This window comes from Phragmites australis, chromosome 21 (genome assembly GCF_958298935.1).
Source record: "Phragmites australis chromosome 21, lpPhrAust1.1, whole genome shotgun sequence".
Classification (NCBI taxonomy): Eukaryota; Viridiplantae; Streptophyta; class Magnoliopsida; order Poales; family Poaceae; genus Phragmites; species Phragmites australis.
The window spans coordinates 2205986-2228995 of record NC_084941.1 but is presented as its reverse complement, the minus strand read 5'-3'; the positions used below and the strand labels follow the sequence as shown (position 1 = coordinate 2228995).

At 44.0% G+C, this 23010-nt stretch overlaps 1 protein-coding gene and 1 non-coding gene across 2 annotated transcripts; both read left to right on the top strand.

The window, feature by feature from the left end:
• The first annotated feature begins 11475 nt into the window (after positions 1 to 11475).
• Positions 11476 to 11548, top strand: TRNAA-AGC (transfer RNA alanine (anticodon AGC)). Its single transcript has one exon. It is a non-coding gene; the product is annotated as a tRNA-Ala (tRNA).
• Positions 11549 to 12219: 671 nt separating this feature from the next.
• On the top strand, positions 12220 to 14994 carry LOC133903418 (uncharacterized). The gene is made up of 5 exons (XM_062344793.1): positions 12220 to 12415; positions 12833 to 13084; positions 13171 to 13314; positions 13400 to 14128; positions 14538 to 14994. Exons 1-5 carry the CDS (start codon positions 12290 to 12292, stop codon positions 14769 to 14771), a joined length of 1485 nt encoding a protein of 494 aa, XP_062200777.1. The 5' UTR covers positions 12220 to 12289; the 3' UTR covers positions 14772 to 14994.
• Positions 14995 to 23010: the final 8016 nt, after the last annotated feature.

Here is a 23010-nt window from a genome sequence, read left to right as displayed (position 1 = left end):
CCCTTTGAGAAATAAAGTAGAGAACTGTCTTAGTTTCTATGTGATGAGGTATTGATAAAAGTTGATATGTCTTGAGCTTGGTTAGCGTGTGTTTGTAGATGCTTATTCTTGTTCTTGTCTAACTCGAGTTAGCGGTGTTTGGAAATGATGAATTCTTCTCTGAACGCAGCAAAATTACACACACCGGAGGATCCGGTGTTCATCGAAAGTTCCGGTATAGGCAGTGTATACTTACCAGACTATTTCTTACAGAGAGTAATTTTTCGGGCGAAATTGGAGATCAATACACTGGAAGGTCCGGTGAGTGTGGTAGCTACACCAAAGGGTATCACTGGAACATTTTCAGTGTTGAAGCAGAAATGAAAGTTAACACCGGATGGTCCGGTGATGTACTTTGAGAGCGCTGGAGTATTTTCTACAGAGAGGAGATTTTTTATGCCAAGTTTAATTATGTATGTCGGATAGTCTGGTGCTGTAATTGTGAACACCGTAGAATGCATCGGACCTTTTATTATAGAGATGTTACAGGAGAGTGGTTCGGTGGATTAACACACACTGGATTATCCGCTAATGGACACGAGATCACCGGATCTTTTCTTACAGAGAGTAAAAAATTTCTGGAACATATAGTGTTACACTCATCGGATGGTCCGGTGTTTAGAAGCAGAACACACCAGAACTTCTAGTGTTCATATTTTTTGCATGATGTACTCTACGTTAAAGTTTTTTATTTTGTACTAACCTGAAGATATTTTGGAGCACGAAGAAATATGTTTGCTTGTTTTAAGGTGTGTAGGTGACGAATGCAACTTGGTAGTCGATGATGGGTGATCAGGGTTAAGCGGATGTTTGGTGCCGGACGATCAAGGAGGGCCGGACGGAGCCAAGGGTGATCCTAGTTGTACACATGAAGGTCAAGCAAAGTAAGAAACGGAGTATGAAAATAACATGTTGATGAAGTCAAGCGAAGGAGATGTTGGTACAAGTGATATGGCGGCCCGAAGGATAGGGAGCGGGAAAAACTTACCAACGGTCAAAATCGCAAGACGGAGGACACACATCATCATCAGAGCACTGGCTTTAGGAGGAAGCAAGTAACGGCTAGTCACACTTTGAAAAGCGTGCTAGAGTTTCACGGGTTGGTCTCAAAATCGTGGGAGGACTATAGAAGTACATGGCATCATCGTGTAGTTTGCGTCAAGGCGAAGTTAAATTGTATAGGTGTCGCGGTCATCCGATGAATGGAGAAGAAAATAGATTAAAATATTCTCAGTGGAAGGTAGAAGTGTACTAAAAGAGAGAGATATTTTGAAAAAAAAAAAGCTAGGAGGTTTGGAATCTAAGTTTTTATGCCTATAAATAGAGGGGTATGGCTATAAGAGAGGAAGGACTAGTCATTTGAGTCTCTTGTACCACCCATATAAAATGATTATGCTAGGGTTTTAGTGGAGAGGAGGATAAGTGCTTAACCTATATAACAGGTGAGAGTTTCGAGAGAAAAATCTTTGAGTAATGAAGTTTATTTTGTTTTATATGCTTGAATTTCCCTCTTCTAGTTTCCCTCTCTTAGTTTTCTTACTTTGTGTGCAAAATTTTCCTTTCCGGTTTTGATCTTTTTTTTGGCTGAAATTTTGGCATCGTGTAAGGTTATTCTTCTAATTGTTAGAGGTATAAAATTCATATACATGCGCTTATGGGATGGGGTCTTAAATTCTATTAACTCTAGATAATCAACTTAGAGAGTTTCATTGCTCGGTGTTCATCTTTTTTTTTCTTTACTATCTATGATCTTTCAAATGCTAAGACACATGGATTGATCTTAAATAGAACATATGGTTTATATATCATCTGTGGTATTGTGTTGCCTCGATTTTCTCTTGTTAAAACTTCTCTCGATTTTTGTTTTCACTTGAGTTTTGAGGTACGTTAGATGATCTAAACAGAAGAAGGTCATCGATCTCATAAAAAATTTGTTAATACATCTATTCACTCTTCTCCGGTTATCAATCTCATTCCTACGCCCTTAACCAATAATCTTTTGTAAACAGTAATAGACAAGAGAGAATAAACCAATTCATAGCACAACATTCTCTCTCCGCAGCAGTGTAGCAGCAGAAAACGATTCTTTCGGACCTTGTTTGCGGGCGCTGGTATACTTTATCAGATACTGTAGCACTCGATAATGATTCTGTTGGAGGTGGCTTTCGGTCCGTTAATTCAAGATGAAAGTAACCAAAATTTAAGCTGCTCGTCGCAATTTCGCATCAGTGTTAGTGGTAACAGGGGTTGAACTGAATCGGAATCGCAGTCGTCGCAATTTCGCATCAGTGTCAGTGGTGACAGGGATAGGGACGCGACACATTTAAGCTGCTCTAGGGAGTGGATGGTGGCGCGCAGTGAGTTGGGTGAGCGTGGCAGAGGAGATTCCCTCGCATTGAACCCGGCCTGCGCCGCAGAGAGGCAGAGCGAGCTGCCTGCAGAGCCACTCCGGTCGGCGCCGGCTGCCCAGCCCTGCCGGCCGTGCAACCCCAATCAACGCCCTGCCTTGTCTCTTTTGTCTCGCCGGCCGCTCAACGGCCTCAGTTCAATGCAGCTTGTACCCAGCACATGCATGCATCAACTTGAACACGTACGTGCTCCCAGCTCTTCCTACGGACTCCATTACTCGCTGCCCCTTTACTACTGCTACTGCTGCTCACTGCATGAGATGAGTTTATAGCAAAATTATTGATAGATTTAATCGAATATGAGTAATCTTAAAACACCCTACTAGACTTCTATTCCAGTCGAATTTATGGATCATTTTATCTCAGTTTTGGGGTTGATATTTTTCTTTTATCCCTTCAGCGCACAAGCCTACCTTAACCCCAACGCCCCCATATCCCCCCCCCCCCTAACCGCTACTTGTCAGGTTGCCAGCACAATTCTTAGCAAGACACTCCATAGTCCCACCTGTCAGCCACTGTCTTTATCGCTCCACCTTCTATACGGTCACTTGGCGAGGAATATATATTTAATAATTATATATTTACTATAAATACGATATATTCTTGTAACGAATATCTACAGTATAGGTGGTATTAACCTAAATAAGACATTCTGATATTACGGACAATTCATTGTGTCCTATGCAGAGATCATCCCTGGATAAGAAATTAATCTTCTAGATTTTCGGAAGAGGTATAATCCGGGAAGTAGGGTGAAAAAGGATCATATCGAATAATGTCCGTACCATATCTGCATCCATTTTTTGGCGGATTCGGAGTCAGGTGGATATTGCAGGGACACAGATTCGAATATAGATTGTTCCAGAGTCATAATCGGAAAAGGAGCGGAGTCAGACAAAAACAAACTAAAATAGTCGGATATTACACGAAATATTCCTGTTAAATCTCCCAGTTGATCAGAATTCATGTTTTAACATATCATATAATCACAATTGGTAGAGATAATCTCAGGGGGTGACATAATCAATAGAAGTATTATGAAAATATTCGTGTCACATATTACAAAAATCAAACCAAGATTATATTTGTTTATTCAGAACTTTCAGCATGTGAATTCTGAAGCCGAAGGGCAATGGCCAATGCGCCGAGTAAATGCAGATAATCCTAATAGGCGGCCTCGGATAATCCAGTCTAAAAATCGGATAATTCGCATCCACCAGATTTTTGCAGTATCATATATTTATTCGTATCCGCATCTACATCCGTATCCGTATCCACATGCATCAGATAAAAAACTATCTACTCCGCTTTCACCCCTACCGGGAAGGTTATGCTTGGAGGAGTCGAGAAGGATACAACTACTTTGCGTGACTATATAAAGAGAGGAATGGGTATGTCAAGGGTATCTAATTACAAGCCAGAGGTCTCGAGTTAGATCAAATTTTTAGTAAGGAGCCAGATCACCAACACAGAGTAAGCCAAGTTGGGTAGGACGACTAGAAAAACCCTTTGAAATCTATGATAGCATCATACTATAGCGGATGCGTCTGACTAGGGCTTCAAGACATAGAACACGAGAGCATTCACCGGGAGCCTTATGATTATATCCGTATACCCCTATTTATAATAATATTTTTTTTAAGATTAATTAAGATAAGACATGACGTAAGGCTATTATCCTAATGAAAGTCTAAACATGTATAAAAATTTATGTCCCTGTCTTCGATATACACATTGATGGTCCATTATCCCTACTTTTAAATAAATATTTGCATATCAATTTTTTGACATCACCGTTGCCGACACGACCCACATCTTTACATACTTTGCCACACCACCATTGTCCACTGCCATCATCCCACCTTGTTTTCTCTACTTTGTTGACTTCCAGCCATCGGATTGTTCACTTAATTTGCATGTTCATGATGCCCTATTATAAGTTGCAAGTCTAGGTCCTTCCATCCTGCCCGCTGCTATCACCCACCGTCCTTCTCCCATCCTAAGTCCATCTCTTTTGTTGCCACCTTATAATATATAAAGCTGCCTTGATCGCAATCGTCAAGGCTTTCGTTGTGGCCATGAACCCAAAACCTAAACCTGATGAAACTATGCCCTAAACTAGTCATAGCTAAAGAAGAAGACCTTGTATGTGACATGTTGATTTATGTGATCCGAATTTTATTGATCTAGGCAAGCAAGAAGACTTCCGGCTCCCACGTCAGTGTCCTTAGGGGCGACTCGAGGGAGACACAGACCCCCCCCCCCCCCATTAAGGCCGCTCTCAACTGGCTCCGTCGCGGTGGCCGGCAATAGCGACGTCAGCCCCCAGCGTTGAGCCTCCATAGTTTCTTCTTTCCCCTGAGCTCCTTCCTTTCCTCTCCTTCCCCTCACCAGTTGTGCTCTGTCACAGCAAAATCTAGGGTTCCTCGTCTCTGGCCGGGTGGATCTGGGCGTCCTAGGGCCCGATATGCTCACGGCGGTGGTGGATCCGCCCTTTGGGGTTTGAATCGAGCTCCACCGGTCCTAGATGGTCACCCTTGGGTCGGCTAGCTCGGCCAGCAGCTTCAGCGAGGTGGATGGAAACCTCTGTGGCCAAGGGGGCTCCGGGGAGCCACCGCTGGTTGGCGGCTCTATTGCCCCCTGGTCCACTGCTTTTGTTGCCCCACCCCCTCGGGCAGCTTCGCCCCGACGGCTTGGGGCTGTTGGTGGGGAGGCCAGCTCTGCCTCTCGTCACCGAACGCTAGCCGCTGCTCCTCACTTGGGCTTTCTCCTTCTGGCCCGTGAGTCTCCTCAGTGCAATGTTTGGCGGTTGGGTGGTGGGATTTCGTGATGCCGCTACACTCTGCGCGTGGCCTAGGCATCGTCGACGTCCTATCGGCTGCACTGCTCCACCCTCCCCTACCTACCCCCTCGGTATGGACTGCTCTCGGATTCTCTCCTCCTTCACAGGGGCACCTAGTGGGGTTGTGGGGTCTCTGACTCGAGGGAGGTGTTGGGAGGGTGCGGCTACGAGGTATGTTGGTTGTCAAGCCTTACCGTGGTCTTGCTTGGCTTCTGCCATCTTACACGGACATTGGGGCGGAGGAGTCACAAGTGAAAGTCTTGCCCAGTTGCCAATGATGTTAGCATCATTTGGTGTCATCTCCTTCCTTAAGACATAATTAGGGTGACTCCTCCCTAGTGGCTCCTCCAGGTGAAAACCCTGACCAGCTGTCCGGTCGAGCGACGGTGGTGTCATTGTCGCTCCCTTCCTAAAGGCGTCATCTCAAATGCCCATCACGCTCTTCAGTGTCTGCCTGTTTCTTTTGTAGGTTGACCCCTACGTCCTCTAGTTGGCGACGACTTTCCTTCTTGATCGGCGCTTCTCGACTACTACATTTGTCCGATGCATGCTCCTCCGAAGCGACACGTTGTTGGCCTGTTGGTGAGAAGAGAAACGACGTGGGAGTAAGGCTCCACCGACCAAGTTGAGTTGAGGGGACAGTTGGTTGTTTGGTTAGCGCGTGAGTTGAATTAGGTTGGACTCGCCGGTTTGATTGGTTGCGTCTTTTGGTTGGGCATCTTTTGTTGATTAGAGGCCGCATTGTCGTCTCTGGATCGTCGGTCGATTTTATGCTCCTAAACCGTACTTCAGTTGTACGGTTTTCGGATTCAGTTTCTCTCATAAACTAGACCAACTTTCTTCTTCTATTATAAAATCGGCCGCATGCTGTCCTTTCGAAAAAAATTCTATTGATCTAAAGGATCCATAATCTTACATGCATATATAATTTCCCAAATATAACGGCCATCTCTGGTTGTGCGCCCAAATTTTGTTTCTGAAAGTTTTTACGTTAAAGTCTGTGTCTCCCAGTTCTTGATCATCTTTGCTATTTACTTTTCATTTTCTAACATGACAAATCTTCCATCCATCCAGCGCTGAGTGATCGATTTAGCTGAAATTACATAACAATTTTCTTGATTGTTGTATAGCACTTGCAAATATTTTTGGAGTAATACAATTTCCCAAATTTCATTTTCAGACCTTTGGAACGAATAGACCCAATCGTTTTACATGCATGCCAAAATCTTGACACAGTATTGATTGGTAATACCACCATGCATGCATATGTATGCCCACCACTGAATCAATTCATAAATTCCATACACACATAAGTGTTTTCCGATGCAATCATGTGCAGCGTGATGTACGTGAGCAGAGACCAGTCGAATTAAGCTAGGATTTCCCAGACCCCCGAAGCGACGTCGATCTCATGCACGCATGCTTCCCTGTTCCTGTTCTCATATGGCTGCAGCTCTATTAATGCTGCAGTATGTCTTACTCATTTGGTAGACGGGGGGAGTTAAATGCCCACCAACACACAGAGAATGAGGGAATCGGAGAAGTCCATAAGATGTCTCTCCTCTGATGGCTCTCCTCCAAGTCCAAACGCATTCCTACACACTCACACACACCAACCAGGCATCCATGGCCAGTATGTGTTTCTTCCATTCTTCCTAGCTCCTTGTCTATCTCCTTCGTGTTTCTGATTGAGCTATGGGAAGAGAAAGAAATGGAAGTGTAGCTATGGTATTGGCTCAGCTCACTCAGTACCCGAAGTGAAGAATCTAACTAGGCACAGCCTCAGTGCAATGCGCTGGTGTTTCTGATTGAGCCGTGCCAATATCTTAGTACTCTTTCATGGTTGCGCTGCGCCATTGATCTGTCCTGAATTCTTCTGCCTGCCATGCAGGGTGGGGTCGGTAACTGAGTTCATATCTCCTTGTGCTTTTGCCGCTTGCATACATATACACACGTACATGCATCTTCTATTTGTTTCTTCATTTTTTGTGGAGTGACTAACCATGGCCTGTCTTGCATAAGTTGTACTGTTGGTTGGATGCAGTTAGGTTATGCAGAAATCGCTCCGCAGATCAAGAAGTAGTACAGGTGCACTGCCCCCATGTATGCATGTTCAGTGCATGCAGCTTGAGATGCATGAGCTTATTTGAACTCCCTAATTGGATTGCAGTGTGCTATTGCTTTGATCCTTTGGTGTTGTACATGCTTGCAGCTTGTATATACTTCATTTTTTATCTCATAACTTTCCACAAAATTTGCTGCTGGATCAGCCTATTCCATGAAACTAACTGTGAAGAAATTGAAGGCATTGACCGCATTTCTTTGACGTTTCTTTCTAGGATGTTAAAGGACATGGGCGATCAAGCATATGTAGTGGTAGAGCTGGTTGGTTTAACTCCTTTATATTTCCGTTTCCTTCACGATGGAGAAAGAGAGAAATGTAGACATGGATGATTTCTGTACATTAATTTCATGTGCCAGTTGTGACCATGTGTTTCTTGATTCTTCTCATGTGTATCGCCTATAGTCATATTCCATGTAGCATTCAGCAGAATATGAATTGGTTATTAGTACATCCAAATGCAATAGTTCTTGTTGTCTCCAATGCCTAATTTTCTCTGACAATTCATCTTACATTGTTTTACTCTTCTCTCTGTCTCTCTCTCTCTCTCTCACGCACACCTAATAATGAACCTTGTTTCACTCTAAGGTTCTTGTGTGCGCGCAATAATTGATTGTGATATCTTCCGTCGATGTACATATGAATTCAAAATATAGCATCTAATCAACAGTAGAGTTCTCAGATATTCAGACAGTTCTTGAAATAATTAATTTGTATTACATATAAATCATTGAGAAATGAGAAACACATGCATGTGCCAACGCCGCATCTTTCTGACCCACTCACAGAGTGGTTCATCATGGCATGTACTTCCCCGAGTAAATTGATTCCATTGCACTAGTCACTGCAGCTTCCAACTTCCAAAACACAGACATTTATGCACACAATGATGCCTCCAAGCTTTACACCGCATTTCATTCCATTTGATCAAACCCAGATCTTTCATGGCCAACCGCTCATCCTCTCAACCTCTGATTTCTCAAAACCCACTCACAAGTCATTAATCACGAAATGCATGCAGTCAAAGTTCAGTTTCAGACTAAGCACAACACAAGTAACAATTTGGAATTTGCAATGGCAATTTCTCATGTCAATGAAGAACAAAACCAGCACTGCAGCACAGATTAGAAGGCAGCTGGTAAGACCATCTCTAACGGCTTCCTTTCCCTTTGCATGTCCTGTTACCTTCACGAAGAGATTCACGTTCCCTTTAGCACTCTAACGGTTTCACTTCACATTTATCTTCACGAAGGAATTATCTCTCATTTACTTCATCTTAAGATTCTCTTCTTTACCTTTACAAATTCATTTGAAGATTCTCTCTCATTCCCTTCATCTTAAGATTCTCTTCTCTTTACTTTTACAAATCCATTTGAAGGAAAGTTATTAAAGATGAGGAAAAAGAAAGAGCATGAGAATCAAGAGGAGAATAAGAATAGAATGAAATAAAAGGAATATTTTTAGAGGGTGGGTGGGGCTTGCAAGGGCGAAGTAACTGTGTGCAGGTGCAGCAAAGGCACGAGCATGCATAAATGAGGCGCAGGCTGAAGGCATGCATCAAAAGCAAAAGGAAGGGGAGGGGAGGAGAGAATAACGGGGGATGCAATGGCCAGCTTTGCATAGCACAACATGCATAGAACAGTAGATGGATGGATGGATGGACGAATGACCTTTGCATCGCATCGTCGTCAGACAAAGATTTCCTGTTTGGTTCGGATCCTGGCGCAAGCAGCTCTGGCCAGGCAGCAGCGTCAGCTCCAGACGATCGAAATCGAACGTTTGAGGATACTACCTGGCCAGGCAGCTCCGGCCAGGACTCGATCCAAACGAGCCCTCCTCCGGCTCCAGACCCTGCAGCTGCAGCAGCTCACCCATCCCCATCCCCATCCCCATGCCGTTCGTGAGCTGTAGCTTTGATCGTCTACCATCTCATCACTGGTCGCCATCCTCCATTAGTCCTCCGTTCTCACAGGCACGTCACTTGCCTTCTGATTCTCATTGACGCGTTTTGTCTTGTATGCAACTATGCAAATGTAAACATTGTAGGTCAACACAGGCTACTGTTGAGAAGGAGCATGGTTTCTCTGAATCAAATGATAGGAGTGTAAGTGTTAACAAGATGCAGTGATGCATGCATGAGTTCTTCAAATATGTGAGATAATGTGTGCTGAAAAATAGGTAAAATTGTTTTTTATTGTGAAATTGGAAAAGTGATTTAATATTATGTGCATGTGATCATATGCATGTGATGACGATGCTCATAGTGGCATAATTATATTTGTGGTTTTATGCAATATGCTCGTGTGAGTAGTGTTGTGCGGATAGACGTGAGTCAAATTTGTAAGAACTTGTGCTCGGAATTGTTTATTGGTTTTGTCATGCGTAGGTATTGTCCTAAGGGCGGATCGACGTGGTCGGTGACAGGATTAGGACTAGGTTCAGGGAAGATCTAAAGTCAAGACAGTCAGGAGGTCACGGGAGACATTCGAACTAGAGAGTGGTGCATGTGAAGATGATCACACATCATAAGACGTATACGAGAGATGTACAAGCTATGGTTTGATTATTGTCTCTAGACCTATTTGCGATTGGGTTGGAGAATCTTGTCATCCCCTTGGATGGATCTTGATCACTAGTGTGCTCGTTTCCATCTCTAGCAGAACACTTGTGTGGGTTTTGTCCTTCCCTGACCTCTCTGGTGATGACATCGGTGTCATCCAAGATAAGGTTAGGGCAAAGTTAGTGTCTCTAGACCTATTTGCGATTAGGTTGGAGAATCTTGCCGTCCCCTTGGATGGATCTTCCTTCTGGGTTGCCAGTGTGCTCCTTTCCATCTCTGGCGGAACACTTGTGTGGGTTTTGTCCTTCCCTGACCTCCGGTGATGACATTGGCGTCATCCACGGTGAGGTTAGGGCAAGGTTAGTGTCTCTAGACCTATTTCCGATTGGTTGGAGAATCTTGCCATCCCCTTGGATGGACTTCCTTCCGGGTCATGTGCTCGCCAGCGACAGCAGATTTTGCTTCTAGGTCGGTTTCTCAGGTGGACCTGAGGGCATTGGTGCCATATTTGCTGCCCAATCGACAAGGAGTTGTCCGGTGCTCCTTCAAAGACCTTTGTGTGTGCCAGAGTATGTCAGCAGCGACGATAAGCTCGTCTGTACACATCCTTTGTGGCTTTCTCAATAGTGGACTCCTATGCTGGTGTGGGTAGGGGCTTTGGACTCTGGATCACCCATGCTCTTCCTTAGCTTGCACCTCTCGTATTAATCTCTAGATCCGTAGCTGATATATACAATTTCAATATACCGACATCATAGATATACTTTGATAACATTATAATACCATAACAGAGTCAGTTGAGATAATGGGTGTCACAAATGCCAACCATCCCTAGGCAGCTCCGCAACCGACAGAACTCCATTTCACGCTGCCGGCCGTCTCCCGTCCCTTGCATTGCTGAGTACGTAGCACAACAGCTTCTTGGATCAAGGTCAGCTCAACTCGGTAGCATGGCCGCGTGCAATGCATGCAGATGCGAGATCGATCGTCGGTTCACGCGGCAGCAAGATGTACAGCTTCCGAGGGGAGAAGCTGGAGTGCATGCGCGCCGTTTCTTCATCCAAATTTCAACTTCTCCATTTCTCCCTCCGCCGTTGAGGCCGGCCAGTAGACAGTAGTGCCCTTGCGCTGACTTCGCCGTCCAGCACGGCAAGGCGAAGAGGATCCGGGTTGCGGCTGGCGACGGAGGAGCAGGGAGGGGCGAGCGCCGGAGCACTGTTCGTTCGAGAGCAGTTGGAGTCCGGAAAGGCCGCGCCGCGACCTGCGAGGTTGCCGTTGCCCGCCTCGTCATTGGTCTAGGCCGCTTGCGTTGTCGTGAGCTGAGCTAACCCCATGGTCATTTGGGCTTTTTGTTGGGCCCCAGAGTTTTCCTTTTGGGCTTACACGTGGCCGAGGACTTAACGGGCCAGGGGGAAACTTATGTGAAAACTAAGCACGAGGTCTGTGCCCAACTAGCAAGGTACCTATTGGATATCAGTTATTTTTTATAAATCTCAAGTAGTTCGGGGATGTAGCTCAGATGGTAGAGCGCTCGCTTAGCATGCGAGAGGTACGGGGATCGATACCCCGCATCTCCACTGTATTTTTTCTCCTTTTTGCAAAAATTCCATCGTACTCCTTGTTACTACTATGAGGTTCTGTTTGTTTGGATTTATTGGTTTTTCTTCTCTAAGTCCGAAATCTAAATAAATGGTTGATTTTTAGCTGTAATTTTTGAAAAGTAAAAACAGTTTTTATTACTATAAAAACCTAAAAAATTAGAAATAAACCTACATATACTTATACTAGAAACAGATTTTTGTAAAACTCTAAACAAACGGTATGCATTTTTTAAAACCAGAAATCTAAATAAACAATCTGTTTTTATTAGTTTTTAACGGTGTTTTCTTAGAAGAGAAATAGTCTTTACTACTACAGAAATCTGAGAAGCGTAAATCTAAATATACTTATCCTAGATATAAAATTCTGGAGAAGCATAGTTCATAAAAACCCAAACAAACATACCTAAATAGTAGGCCACACGCGTAACAGGCTTCTCTGACAGGTGGTCCATCTAGTGGTCCCACATGTCATGGACCCGACAGACTATGACACTGGGCCCAGACGATACGGTCTCCTTGTACGTCATCATCGGCAGCGGTTAGCCTTCCGGTAGCATCCATCCAATCTGCTCCGATTTCACGTTATCACTGACACATGGCCCATCTGTCAGTGGGTCTACGCGTCAGGGGCGACGTCGCGATCTCTCCCCCCTCCTCTTCTCTTCTCCACGACTCGTACTCGCCTTCACCTCACAGTGCCACGCTTTGCCCCCTGCCATGCGCCGCCCGTGGAGGCACCCGGCTTCCGCCGCCGTGGCGCGCCACGGCGCCGCCGACCTCTACCTCCGTGAGGTCGGGGACCTCCTCCCCCGCCGCTTCGCGCGCCGCGCCGCCGGCTCCGAGGTTCGCCCCACCTCGGTTCCCCTTCCCCCCCCACCCCCCCCAAGACTGTACTCTCTGCCCATCCCGCGTTTTGATCCGCGTCGCGGGGGCGGGTCGGAGCGCGCAGCGATCGCCGATCGGGCTGGGATTGGATGGCTGTTCTGTTCGATGCCGTGGTCTCGAGCTGTGTGGTGTTTGGGGGGGCGCTGGATTTGGTCTAGCTAGGATTTAGCATTGGGTGATGATAGCTGATGCGATTTGCGTGTAGCCTTGGTGTTTAGGTTCACGTATTGGTTTGGTCATTTGCTCCTTTAGAGTTGAGCAATCCAGTCTGAATTTTGAGCTCCTTGTTTTACCTTGTTCCTTACCAACTTAAATAGAATAAGTGTATAATGGGTGTGTTTGTTGTGCGTTGCTAATGCAATTACCTCCTTGCAGGACCTTGTAATGCGCCTCCAGATTCACCGGAAGCTTGACAATCACACAGGCTGCGTGAACACGGTGGCCTTCAATGAGATCGGTGACACCCTCATATCAGGGTCCGATGACCAGATGGTGATGCTGTGGGACTGGGATACCGGCGCTGTCAAATTAGAGTTCCATTCAGGCCATGGTGGCAATGTGTTCCAGGCACGGTTCATGCCCTGCACGGACGATCGGACCATTGTCACTTGTGCTGCCGATGGCGAGGTTGGTGCATTAATTTTTGCTTTTATGTACATCTTCTATTGATCTTATTGGCCAGCTCAGCTGTAATGCTCTTTTTCCGGTATCAGGTGAGGCTTGCCAAGATACAGGATGGTGGAGATGTGCCCACTACATTGCTTGGTGAACATGGGGGAAGGGCTCACAATTTGGCTATAGAGCCTGGTAGTCCTTATATCTTTTATAGCTGTGGCGAGGATGGTCTTGTCCAACATGTAAGCCATTAAATTCATGCAGCAATTCAGGTGTTTATAAACCAAACTATAACCAAGTATAACTAGTCATCTCCTTCTTGTGCAGTTTGATTTGAGAACAAATACAGCCACAAAACTATTTTTTTGCAGAAGCTCTTGGGGTAAATCAGGATCCTCCTCTTGTGTTCACCTTAATGCGATTACAATAGATCCGAGGAACCCGAATCTTTTTGCAGTTGGAGGAAGCAATGCATATGCTCGTGTGTATGACATCCGCAAGTACAAGTGGGATGGATCATCTGATTTCGGTCAACCATCTGACTGCTATTGTCCATCACATCTTGTTGACGATAAGAGTGTTGGAATAACAGGGTTAGCATTCTCTCACCAGAGTGAGTTGCTCGTATCTTACAACGAAGAGAATATTTACCTATTCCCTAAAAATGGAGGGCTTGGATCTGATCCAAAGTCGTCTGTCAAGATTAGATCCAATGAAGGATGCAAACCAACACGGGTTGCATCTGGACATGATGTTGATCAACCTGTTGCACCTCAGGCATATGTCGGCCATCGCAATCGTGAGACTGTGAAGCGTGTGACTTTCATTGGGCCAAACGATGAATATGTTGCCAGTGGGTCTGACTGTGGTCGGATATTTATCTGGAGAAAGAGAGATGGGAAGTTTTTAGTGGCTATGGAGGGTGATGAGTGCATTGTGAATTGTATTGAGCCCCATCCTCATGCTATGACGATTGCAAGCAGTGGAATTGATAATGATGTGAAGATATGGACTCCCTCTGCCATTGAGCGAGCACCAGCTGTAAATGTTGAGGAGGTAATTTCTCCAGGCCATCTTTGTCTCTCCTTATCCTCTCAACTTTCAGTCAACCTATTATCCTCTATCCTGGATGTGGTATTAGATTGATTGTGTGTCCATATATTAAGGGTCCTTTTCATGTCGATTTTATGAGGTGCATAACAATCAGCTGCATCAATCTGTCTTTTATAATGATACTTATTTCTTGGTCAGTAGGAGGCTTTTGTACATATTACCTTCCGCTTTACACATGTGCGTTTGAAATTATGAATTCCATATATTTACTGAAGTATATTGCTTGGTTGGCTGAATTAAGAAGATTCAGAACATTAATATTTCGTCACTGGATTGGAAACTTTGCCGCAGCTGAGTCATGTTTTAAGTCTGCTTTCATGTTGATGTTATTTCTATTTTTCCACTGTTCCAGTTGAGGCCTCGCAAGAGAAGAGCCAAGCTGTGGCATTTCGACTTACCAGAGCTGTTGATCCAGCATTTGCTGGCTTCAGAACGTAGGCAACAAGCAGCTGAAGAAGATTCATCAGAGGACCTTGAGGACAACACTGGGTTACTTAGTCTTGTACTGCATGCTGCAGACGGAGGTGTGTCATCTGCAGACGATGAAGAAACCTCCGAGGGCTCTGGAGAGTGTAGTCTCAACTGATCTATTGTCCACCTGTCAGGGAGCATTGCAAAATTGTATATATACAATAATAAGTTACTATGTTCTCATGGATGATACAAGAGAACAAGTGTGGTTTTTCTAGCTTGTAACTTCTATGTAATAGGTATGTGTTTCAAGAGGCCTTTTTATTGAGAAATTTGAACCTTAAAAATTGTGTGCCAGCATCTTTTGAAAGTCTGCAATGATGTTACATTTTTTAAGACATCTAATTTTGTCTGACAGAGAAGAAAAACAAACCCTTACGCTGTTTCTTGCTGTCAAGCTTATCTTCCTTGGTGAAATTCTCGCATTTTGTAGTACATCTATTTATTGTCCTCTGCTAATGTGAGGTACCCTTTTTTTTTTGTTTGCTTCATTCCTATTTTGCTGGTCCAAACAAGTTACTGATATCAAAATGGCGTACAATTTTTGGGTTGTGTGAATAGTTTTCAGTCCCTGCGAGTAGATGATGGATTGTAAGGTACAGTAAACAGATTAGTTTTTTATTATCTTTGCTCTTCTGAACTGCAACAAAACCTGTTTTCACTTCTGGCCTTGATGTTTGACATAACCATTGATTATTACAGAGATAAGAGTTTCGGTTTATCTGACTTTCAACATAGTTTTCATTGGCATTACCAGCTGGATACGAATTCTGGAGAAAATTTTGATGTGAGGCTTAGTCATATCAGTCTGTTTGCTGCATGGTTTTCCTCCACTGATCATGCCGATGTATAGGATGTCAAGATTGCAGGTTGATCAATTCTTTGGTGTTATTTTCTTAAAGGAGTCGGTAGAGGAAGAGCGATCAACTTAGAACCATTGGCTGGGTAAAGGTCTTATTTGTCTTTCTTGGCCTATGTGAATAAAGAACAATGAATTTATGGAAGTGGATGAGCTATGCAGTTATGCACATGGGAGATCAAGAAAAATATGAAGTCAGTACTAAGACACTATCAGGTCAGTGCTCAGCATCACTTCTTCAGTATTCTTTTTGTTAGCAACAAGCTCAATTCTATTCCATAGCCCCAAAGGGCAGATATTACAAGAGAGCAGAAGAGTGTAGAAGATGTACATAAGCAAAGGACCCCTGCTCAATGGTATCATTAGACCGGGTCTTAATCCTTTAAAGCACTTACAGGTGATAGGCGAGCATGAGGAGGCAAAGGGACAAGATCTCAGGTACCAGTGCGTTCAAAGGCATCAAGCTCCTCAGCCATGGTAAGTTGCCACTCAGGATGAGAAACAGCCTCGCGATATGAGCTAGGCTCAACGGCAAGAAGGGCCTTAAGCCCTAAGCAGATGGCTTAGGAGCCTTGGAAACGAGGAGACTGCCGAGACTGAGGAAAGCCACGAGTGCTGACAGGCCTGAGGGGCACGATCACGAAGGTGATAGCGAGGTGCCGGAGGAGAGGAAGACGCAACCGGAGAGGAAGGCTCGGCAGGGGTCGTAGGAGAAGACCACGGTGACGAAGGAGGTGTGGGTAAGAGAGGAGGCTTACCAGTGGCAAGGTCTCGGACAGAAGAAAGACGAGGACGAGGAGAATGGTGAAAACGAATGGAATGAAATATGTAACATCAAATTTTGGGTAAATTTTTTTTCGCAAATGTTTGCATGGTTTTGCTTTACAGTGTAGCATGTGTTCTTCTGAGTCCATCAAAGTTTCTCCTGCATGTTTATGTTTTTTTCCTGGTTTTATTGGATTTATTTGAGCCACTTTGGTTTGGAAATATTCTTTTGGATCATCTTGCAGCTCCGGTCATCATCTACAACCAGTCCAGCAGCTGTCAACCGTTCGGCCTCTGGCATACGCGCGGACGGATGGCCTCTTTCCATGGATCTTCTTTCTACCTAGGTCATCATCTACAACCAGTCCAAAGCTTCATCGGCATCATCTTTTTCTTCCATTCAGGTGAGGACCGAAGCCATCTAAATCCTTCTGCATATTCTAGTTTGTTGCCTGCAGCCAACCAACTCTGAATTAATTCATCCAACGCCTTGCTCACATGCTAAAGATTTCGTTCGATTGGTCCGTATGAACCATCCTCGCTGAAATCGCCGGAGTTGTAGCGGCAGCCGGTGGCATCGCCGGTCATGTGTCCGCACCTAACGAACCTCTGTCCTGATCATCTCTTTCCTGTCCTTTCGGAGCAATCTTATATTCTGCATCACCCAAGTCCTCCCAACCCCAGTGCTGCGGAAGAAAATTATATAAAATCTTTTACCAAAAGATCTATATAAGATATTGATCTATGCTATCATTTACCAATCTAACACGTACAATTAAAAAAAAAACACGTGACATACATAATAAAATAAATTTCTATAAAACTGAATCTTATAAAATTTTCTTTCCGGTACTACCCAGCCTCACTGAAACCCATCTTTGACGAGCTCGACGTTGCATCCATCGACTACACAGACTCCAGCTTACCATGTACTACTGAACTTATTAGCCGTACAAGTGCACCAAATCGCTTCACCCTTTAAGACAGTACGGCACCAAATCGCTTCACCCTTTAAGACTAGAGTGTGGTTGTTACCGTACGGGAGTAATTTGGTTCGATGGGTGTTTATAATTTTAGAGAAATTTGTTTAGTTATTTATATATATTGTTTTAACCTGATTTGGTAGATGTAAAGTATTTTTATAGCCTAATTCAAGAGAGTTTGGTCTAGCAGATACAGGCTTATGTATTTACCATTATAGATGGGCTCATTTGTTAGTTTCACAAAATTATTTTTATACGAGTAGTTAATTATAGTATCAACTCTCATATCTTTTCATGCAAACACTCTCATTTTTAACTCAACTTATTCAGATAGATACAACCAATTAAATACTTTTATTTTTAATAAATATCCCTCTACTTAGTCTGTTTTTTTTTAATCTGCATATATGATTCACATATTCATACAGACCCCCAATAACACTATAGATGTTTACAAGGCTGGCCCAAGCTACCGTCGGCGAGCTCCGATTTGCTACGACTGTCACTATTCTTTTTCCTCGTCGTAACTTTTACACCGGCCCTAACCTCCCCTGTTCCTGCTGAATCGTTCCCAGCGGCCCAGCCCTGCTGCCCTGTGTTCATAACAGACCAAGCTCATGTCAAGTAATCAATCCAACCTGCTGAGTCATGACTTAGCCAAGTTTGAGATTATACTTACCAATCGCCAACCAATCCAAACCAAGCTAGTAATCAGTTCAAAACCTAACGTTTCTGTCCTGGTTCACATCAACTAGTTCAAGGCTTACCGATCATGTCCTTTATCTATCTTGTCGTGCTCCCTGTTAAATTATGATCCGAAATTCTAATATGGAAAATTCTGGAACATGCCATTTCAGAGGATTAGTTTCTTTCTTGACTCCAAGTTTAATTAAGGGATTTGTTTCCGTATTCGACTCGAGTCATATAACTCTTGTACCTGCATAGGATGAGTAGACTAAATTCTCTATGTTTGTAATTCTTCTAATATAGTGAAGATCGTCTACGTTTGTAATTCTTCTGATATAGTAAAGATCATCGTAGTGTTTATGTGATTTTTTCCCAAAAAGATTTTTTCATGTAAAATTAATGTCTTCCTATTCTTGATCTACTTTATTTTTCACCCATAGATTTCTAATACTTCCAATAAATCTAGTACACAAACCTCTAATCATGCTTCTTTCTATTTGCTTAACTCATTGAAATTTTGCAAAAAAAAAACTTTTATTTGCGGTTCATGGCTTTATTCGTTTTTATTTACCTTATTTCGTCAGAATGTACATTAGCTCGCGAGGAGTGTGCAGGAACAAGAGCAGGGGGAGAACTTGAAGGACCCGACGACTTTGAATCCCAAGGCAAGTCACATCCTTAAACATAATTGTGACCCTAATTATTTATGTGGATGGGTAAGTACGTATTTTCTACATTAAGCAAATGATACGTGTGTCTTTAAATCGGTGATTTGGATAATCGTGCCTCGTAGATGTTAAACCACTAACAGTCTATTATGGCTTTCTCAAGTACCAATTATGGCATGTTACACTTGATGGTACGGATAAATCTAAACCTATGAAACATGATAATGGGTATTTACCACCTGTTTTGGATATGTTGGCTGGGGACAAGGAGATAGATTATGATTCGATGCTAATCGTGCATACATGTACCTATGTGATTATGTGTATGGGTACCTTCTTGCTAATGCTGTTGTTGATGACTTCGCCCAAGGCATGTACTAGAACAAGAACCTACTGCCATGAACAATAACATAGTCTTTGTCTATTCATTTTTGTAATAATGGAAACAATTCTAGCCTCTGCACCAAAAGGTGCACACAACCCAGTTCATTATTATAGTTCTGTTGTGTCAATTGTATGCACATCAATTGATTTGAGGCTCCATGATGTCTTTTCGTTAGCAAATATGATACTAGACGGTTAGATCTTGCAAAGAGCCTGCTGGTGCTAACTGTTCGTATGAGCAACAAACATTTAGATCCTGCAATAAGTCCAAACAAGTGCTAGTTGTTGATGCTTTGCTAAATGGAGTCTTAAAACGAGGTAGCACTACTGTCTTATTATCTGGCTTCAAGTCAGGTCATAATATCTTATGGGTAAAATTGGACAAACTCTGTGAAGTCTTAAATTATTCGAATATGCCATGGTTACAGGTAATGGACCTATGTTATTAGGGTGATACCTAAACTCAAGGTATGAGTTATTGTTTCTGATAAGAATTGAATGATAATCAAGTGTAGTAATTAATATTGAAGTCTTACTCTTTGTTTGAATATCATATTATTTGATAAATATGCATGGTGATATTAGTGTTGTGATAGCATAAATGTTTAACCAATTGATTGAGATCTTGTTGCACTATATTATTTCCCTTGACTTTCTGAGTACAATGTACTCACTCTTGCCTACAATCATTCAAAGGACCAGACAGAATGTGAGGAAGAGTCAAAGGAGGATGATCCCGACGATTTTGATCCAGAAGACTACTTCTAGGTTATGCCTACGCTCAAGCGTAGTTGGTGTTTATAGTGTTCATACGTATGTTTTATATTGTACTTGTAATGTTTGCCTAATGGCCCACCAAACCATATAAAATAGGCTGACATACCTTTATCTTTTGTAAAACATACTCAACTATGTATTGTATTTGTAATCGTAATCAGGTGTGATACTTATTATGTGTGCAATTGAGACCCTGGACGATTGTAGAAATGTGGGACCCCTTCGGAAATAGGGTGTTCCCCACAAGAAGCTCTCCATGGAGGGTTGGTGGTGCTGAGGATGGTGATGGTGGCATTGCTGTTGGTGGAGGTGGTGGTGATGGTGGCAGTGGTGAAGAAGACACTCGTGGAAAAGTAAAGAAGGAAATATTCTCAACAATGGTAACATGACAAGAGGAAGTGGCATGATACAAGTAAGGCCAATACTCATCAAAAGAAATATCATGGGACATCTGCATCTTCTGAGTAGAAGGATTGTAGCAACGAGGACTATAGCCAAGAACACACTCCACTGACGAGCTGTCAGTTTGGTGTGCTCAGTAGGCTGCAAGAGAACATAGAAGATGCAACTAACGACACGGAGATTGTGAAACTGAAGTGCTCGGGAATAAAGATGCTCATATGGAGTGGCGCCTTGTAGAGCCGTGGAAGCTTGCAAATTCCCAAGATAAGCAGCCGTGGAAGCAGTCTCATCCCAAAATTGAGGTGGAACATGAAAGGCAAGCAAGAGATTGTGCACAATTTTGATTAGATGACAATGTTTGCTCTAAGAAGATCACATAATTGTAATGACCACCCTTTGAACGAAAGGAAGCAGCCTCACCTAACAACAACATAGGCTCACCGGTGGCTAGCCAGTGGCGGCAGGATGCTGGTGGTGGGTTTGGATCGAGAGCACCATGAGATTTGGTACCATGTTAGCATCAAGCTCAGTTCTATTCCATATCTCCAAATGGCAGCTATTACAAGAGAGCAGAAGAGTGTAGAAGATGTACATATGCAAAGGACCCCCTCTACAAGGGGCTACGTACTCACATCTAAGTATAAATTACATGTGTAACTTTTTAATTTTTTTTGAACAAACAAGCACGAGATTGTGCTTATTTCATTGATAAAGTAGAAAGTTTACATCCAAGATGCTCTGGGAGGCACCTAAAGAAAAACAGAAAAGGCTATATAGTGTGATCAAGAAAAGCACTCAGGCACGATGCTCCCACCATACGCCAAGTTCGGGCTTTGTCTCTGATCTTGTTCTCGAGGGCTGTTGCCGATAGGTATCGTTGTTGGAAGGTGCGTGCATTCCTCTCATTCCAGATCTCCCACGAAGTTAGCAAGGCCAGACTTTTGATGTCTTTTTCAGCATGCCAGGAGCTGTGGCGATTGACATCCACCAGTCCTGGACCGAGTCACTTGGCGGCCAATGTACCAGCCTGAGCTGCGGGTACCAAACTCAGGTCACGATTACATCCCAGATGTGTTTCGTGAATCTACATTCTGTGAGCAGGTGGTGAGCCGTTTCCATTGAGTGGCCGCACAACGCACAAACCGGGTTGTGTGCCCAGTTTCTGGCCACTATTCTATCAGTCGTCCACACTCCATTCTGAATGATTAGCCATGCGAAGAATTTGTATTTTGGTAGCGCCCATGTTTTCCAAAAGAGCGCACGGTAAGCGACGCTTGTGGATCCTAGGAATTGAGCCTTGTATGCAGAGGCCATCGTGTACTCCCCGTGTGGTGTGAGCCTCCATGTTATATCATCCAGGGTGTGTTCCTGTAGATGGATGCCTTGAACCGCCCCCCACAGTTTTACAAACTTGCCTAGGTGGTCTATGGAGAGGTTTGCATGTAGGTTTAGGTCGCGGATCCAGTTGCCATTACTAAGTGCATTTCGGATGGTTGCCTTTTTGTTCTTTGAAATGAGGAATAAAGATGGCGCTATGTCTTTGGGGCATTCTTCGTTCAGCTAGGCATTGGTCCAAAAGGTCATCGTGTTCCCGTCTCCTATTGTTATCTTCGTGCATGCCGCAAAGAGGAGCCTATCAGTCTCGTTGCATGGTGACTCTATCCCTACCCAAGACCTATCTGGGCATTTCCATGCAAGCCAGAGCCATCTGAGGTGCAGTGCCCTCGCAAACTTTCCTAGGTGGAGGATTCCCAGGCCTCCTATGGTCATTGGTCTGCAACATCTCAGTCAGTTAACCTTGCATTTGCCCCTAGTGAGCTATTTGTCCCCTGCCCATAAGAAACGTTTTCTAATCTTGTCAAGGTTGTCGAGGACCTCATCTGACACGCGCAGGGCAGTGAGGAAGTAGATTGGTTGTGATGGCAGGACCGCCTTGACTAGCATTGTGCATCCAGCCTGGTTCAAGTTCTTCCCGTTCCATCCGATTAGCCTGTCAGCCACCTTGTCAACTAAGGGTTGAAAATCAATTTTACACAAGTGGCGTAAGGAGAGCAGTAGGCCTAGATATTTCATAGGGAAGTTAGTTCTAGCGATTGGGAAGTTAGCGAGGATATCTGTCAGGTCTTCCTGCTCGCATTCGATGGGCGCCACCTGTGTCTTCTATAGGTTCGTGCTAAGAACCGTGACCTACCCGAATCCTTGTAGGAGCCGCGGGTTCGTGCTAAGACCCGTGACCTACCTGAATCCTTGTAGGAGCCGCGCAAAGCCTTGTACGTCATCCCTTGTCACTCTAATGAAGACCACCATATCATCAGTGTACATGGATGCCCTAAGCCTAGGTAGCCTACCACCTAGCTTGGACAGAATTCCCATCTCAGTCACCTTAGAGAGCAGCACTTGTAGGGGATCAATTGCGAGGACAAAGAGGAGGGGGAGAGGGGATCCCCGTGCTGTAGCCGGCATCCATGTTGTATGGAGATTGATGGAACGCCATTCAGGAGTACTTTGGAGGAGGATGTTGATAGTAGTGCTGCGATCCAGTCACGCCAGCGAGCTGGGAAGCCTCTTTTTTCCATAAGCCTGAGTAGGTAATCCCACCTAACTGAATTGAAAGCTTTTGAGATGTCAAGCTTGAGGAGAAGTCTGGATCATTTGCAACGGTGTAGGTGTCTGGTCAAGTTTCTAACGCATAGGAAGTTGTCCTAGATATTTCTCCATTATATGAAGGCGCTCTGTCCGAAGGAGACCAGGCTATTCATGTGAGGTGTAAGACGCAGGGCAAGGATTTTTGTAATGATCTTCGCAATTGCATGTATGAGGCTGATCGGC

Bases quoted from the DNA above. Each gene is read 5' to 3' on its own strand.
- LOC133903418 (XM_062344793.1), top strand. From the start codon at position 12,290: ATGCGCCGCCCGTGGAGGCACCCGGCTTCCGCCGCCGTGGCGCGCCAC. The intron at 12,416-12,832 runs GTTCGCCCCACC...ACCTCCTTGCAG, and splicing joins GCCGCGCCGCCGGCTCCGAG to GACCTTGTAATGCGCCTCCA. The intron at 13,085-13,170 runs GTTGGTGCATTA...TTCCGGTATCAG, and splicing joins CTTGTGCTGCCGATGGCGAG to GTGAGGCTTGCCAAGATACA.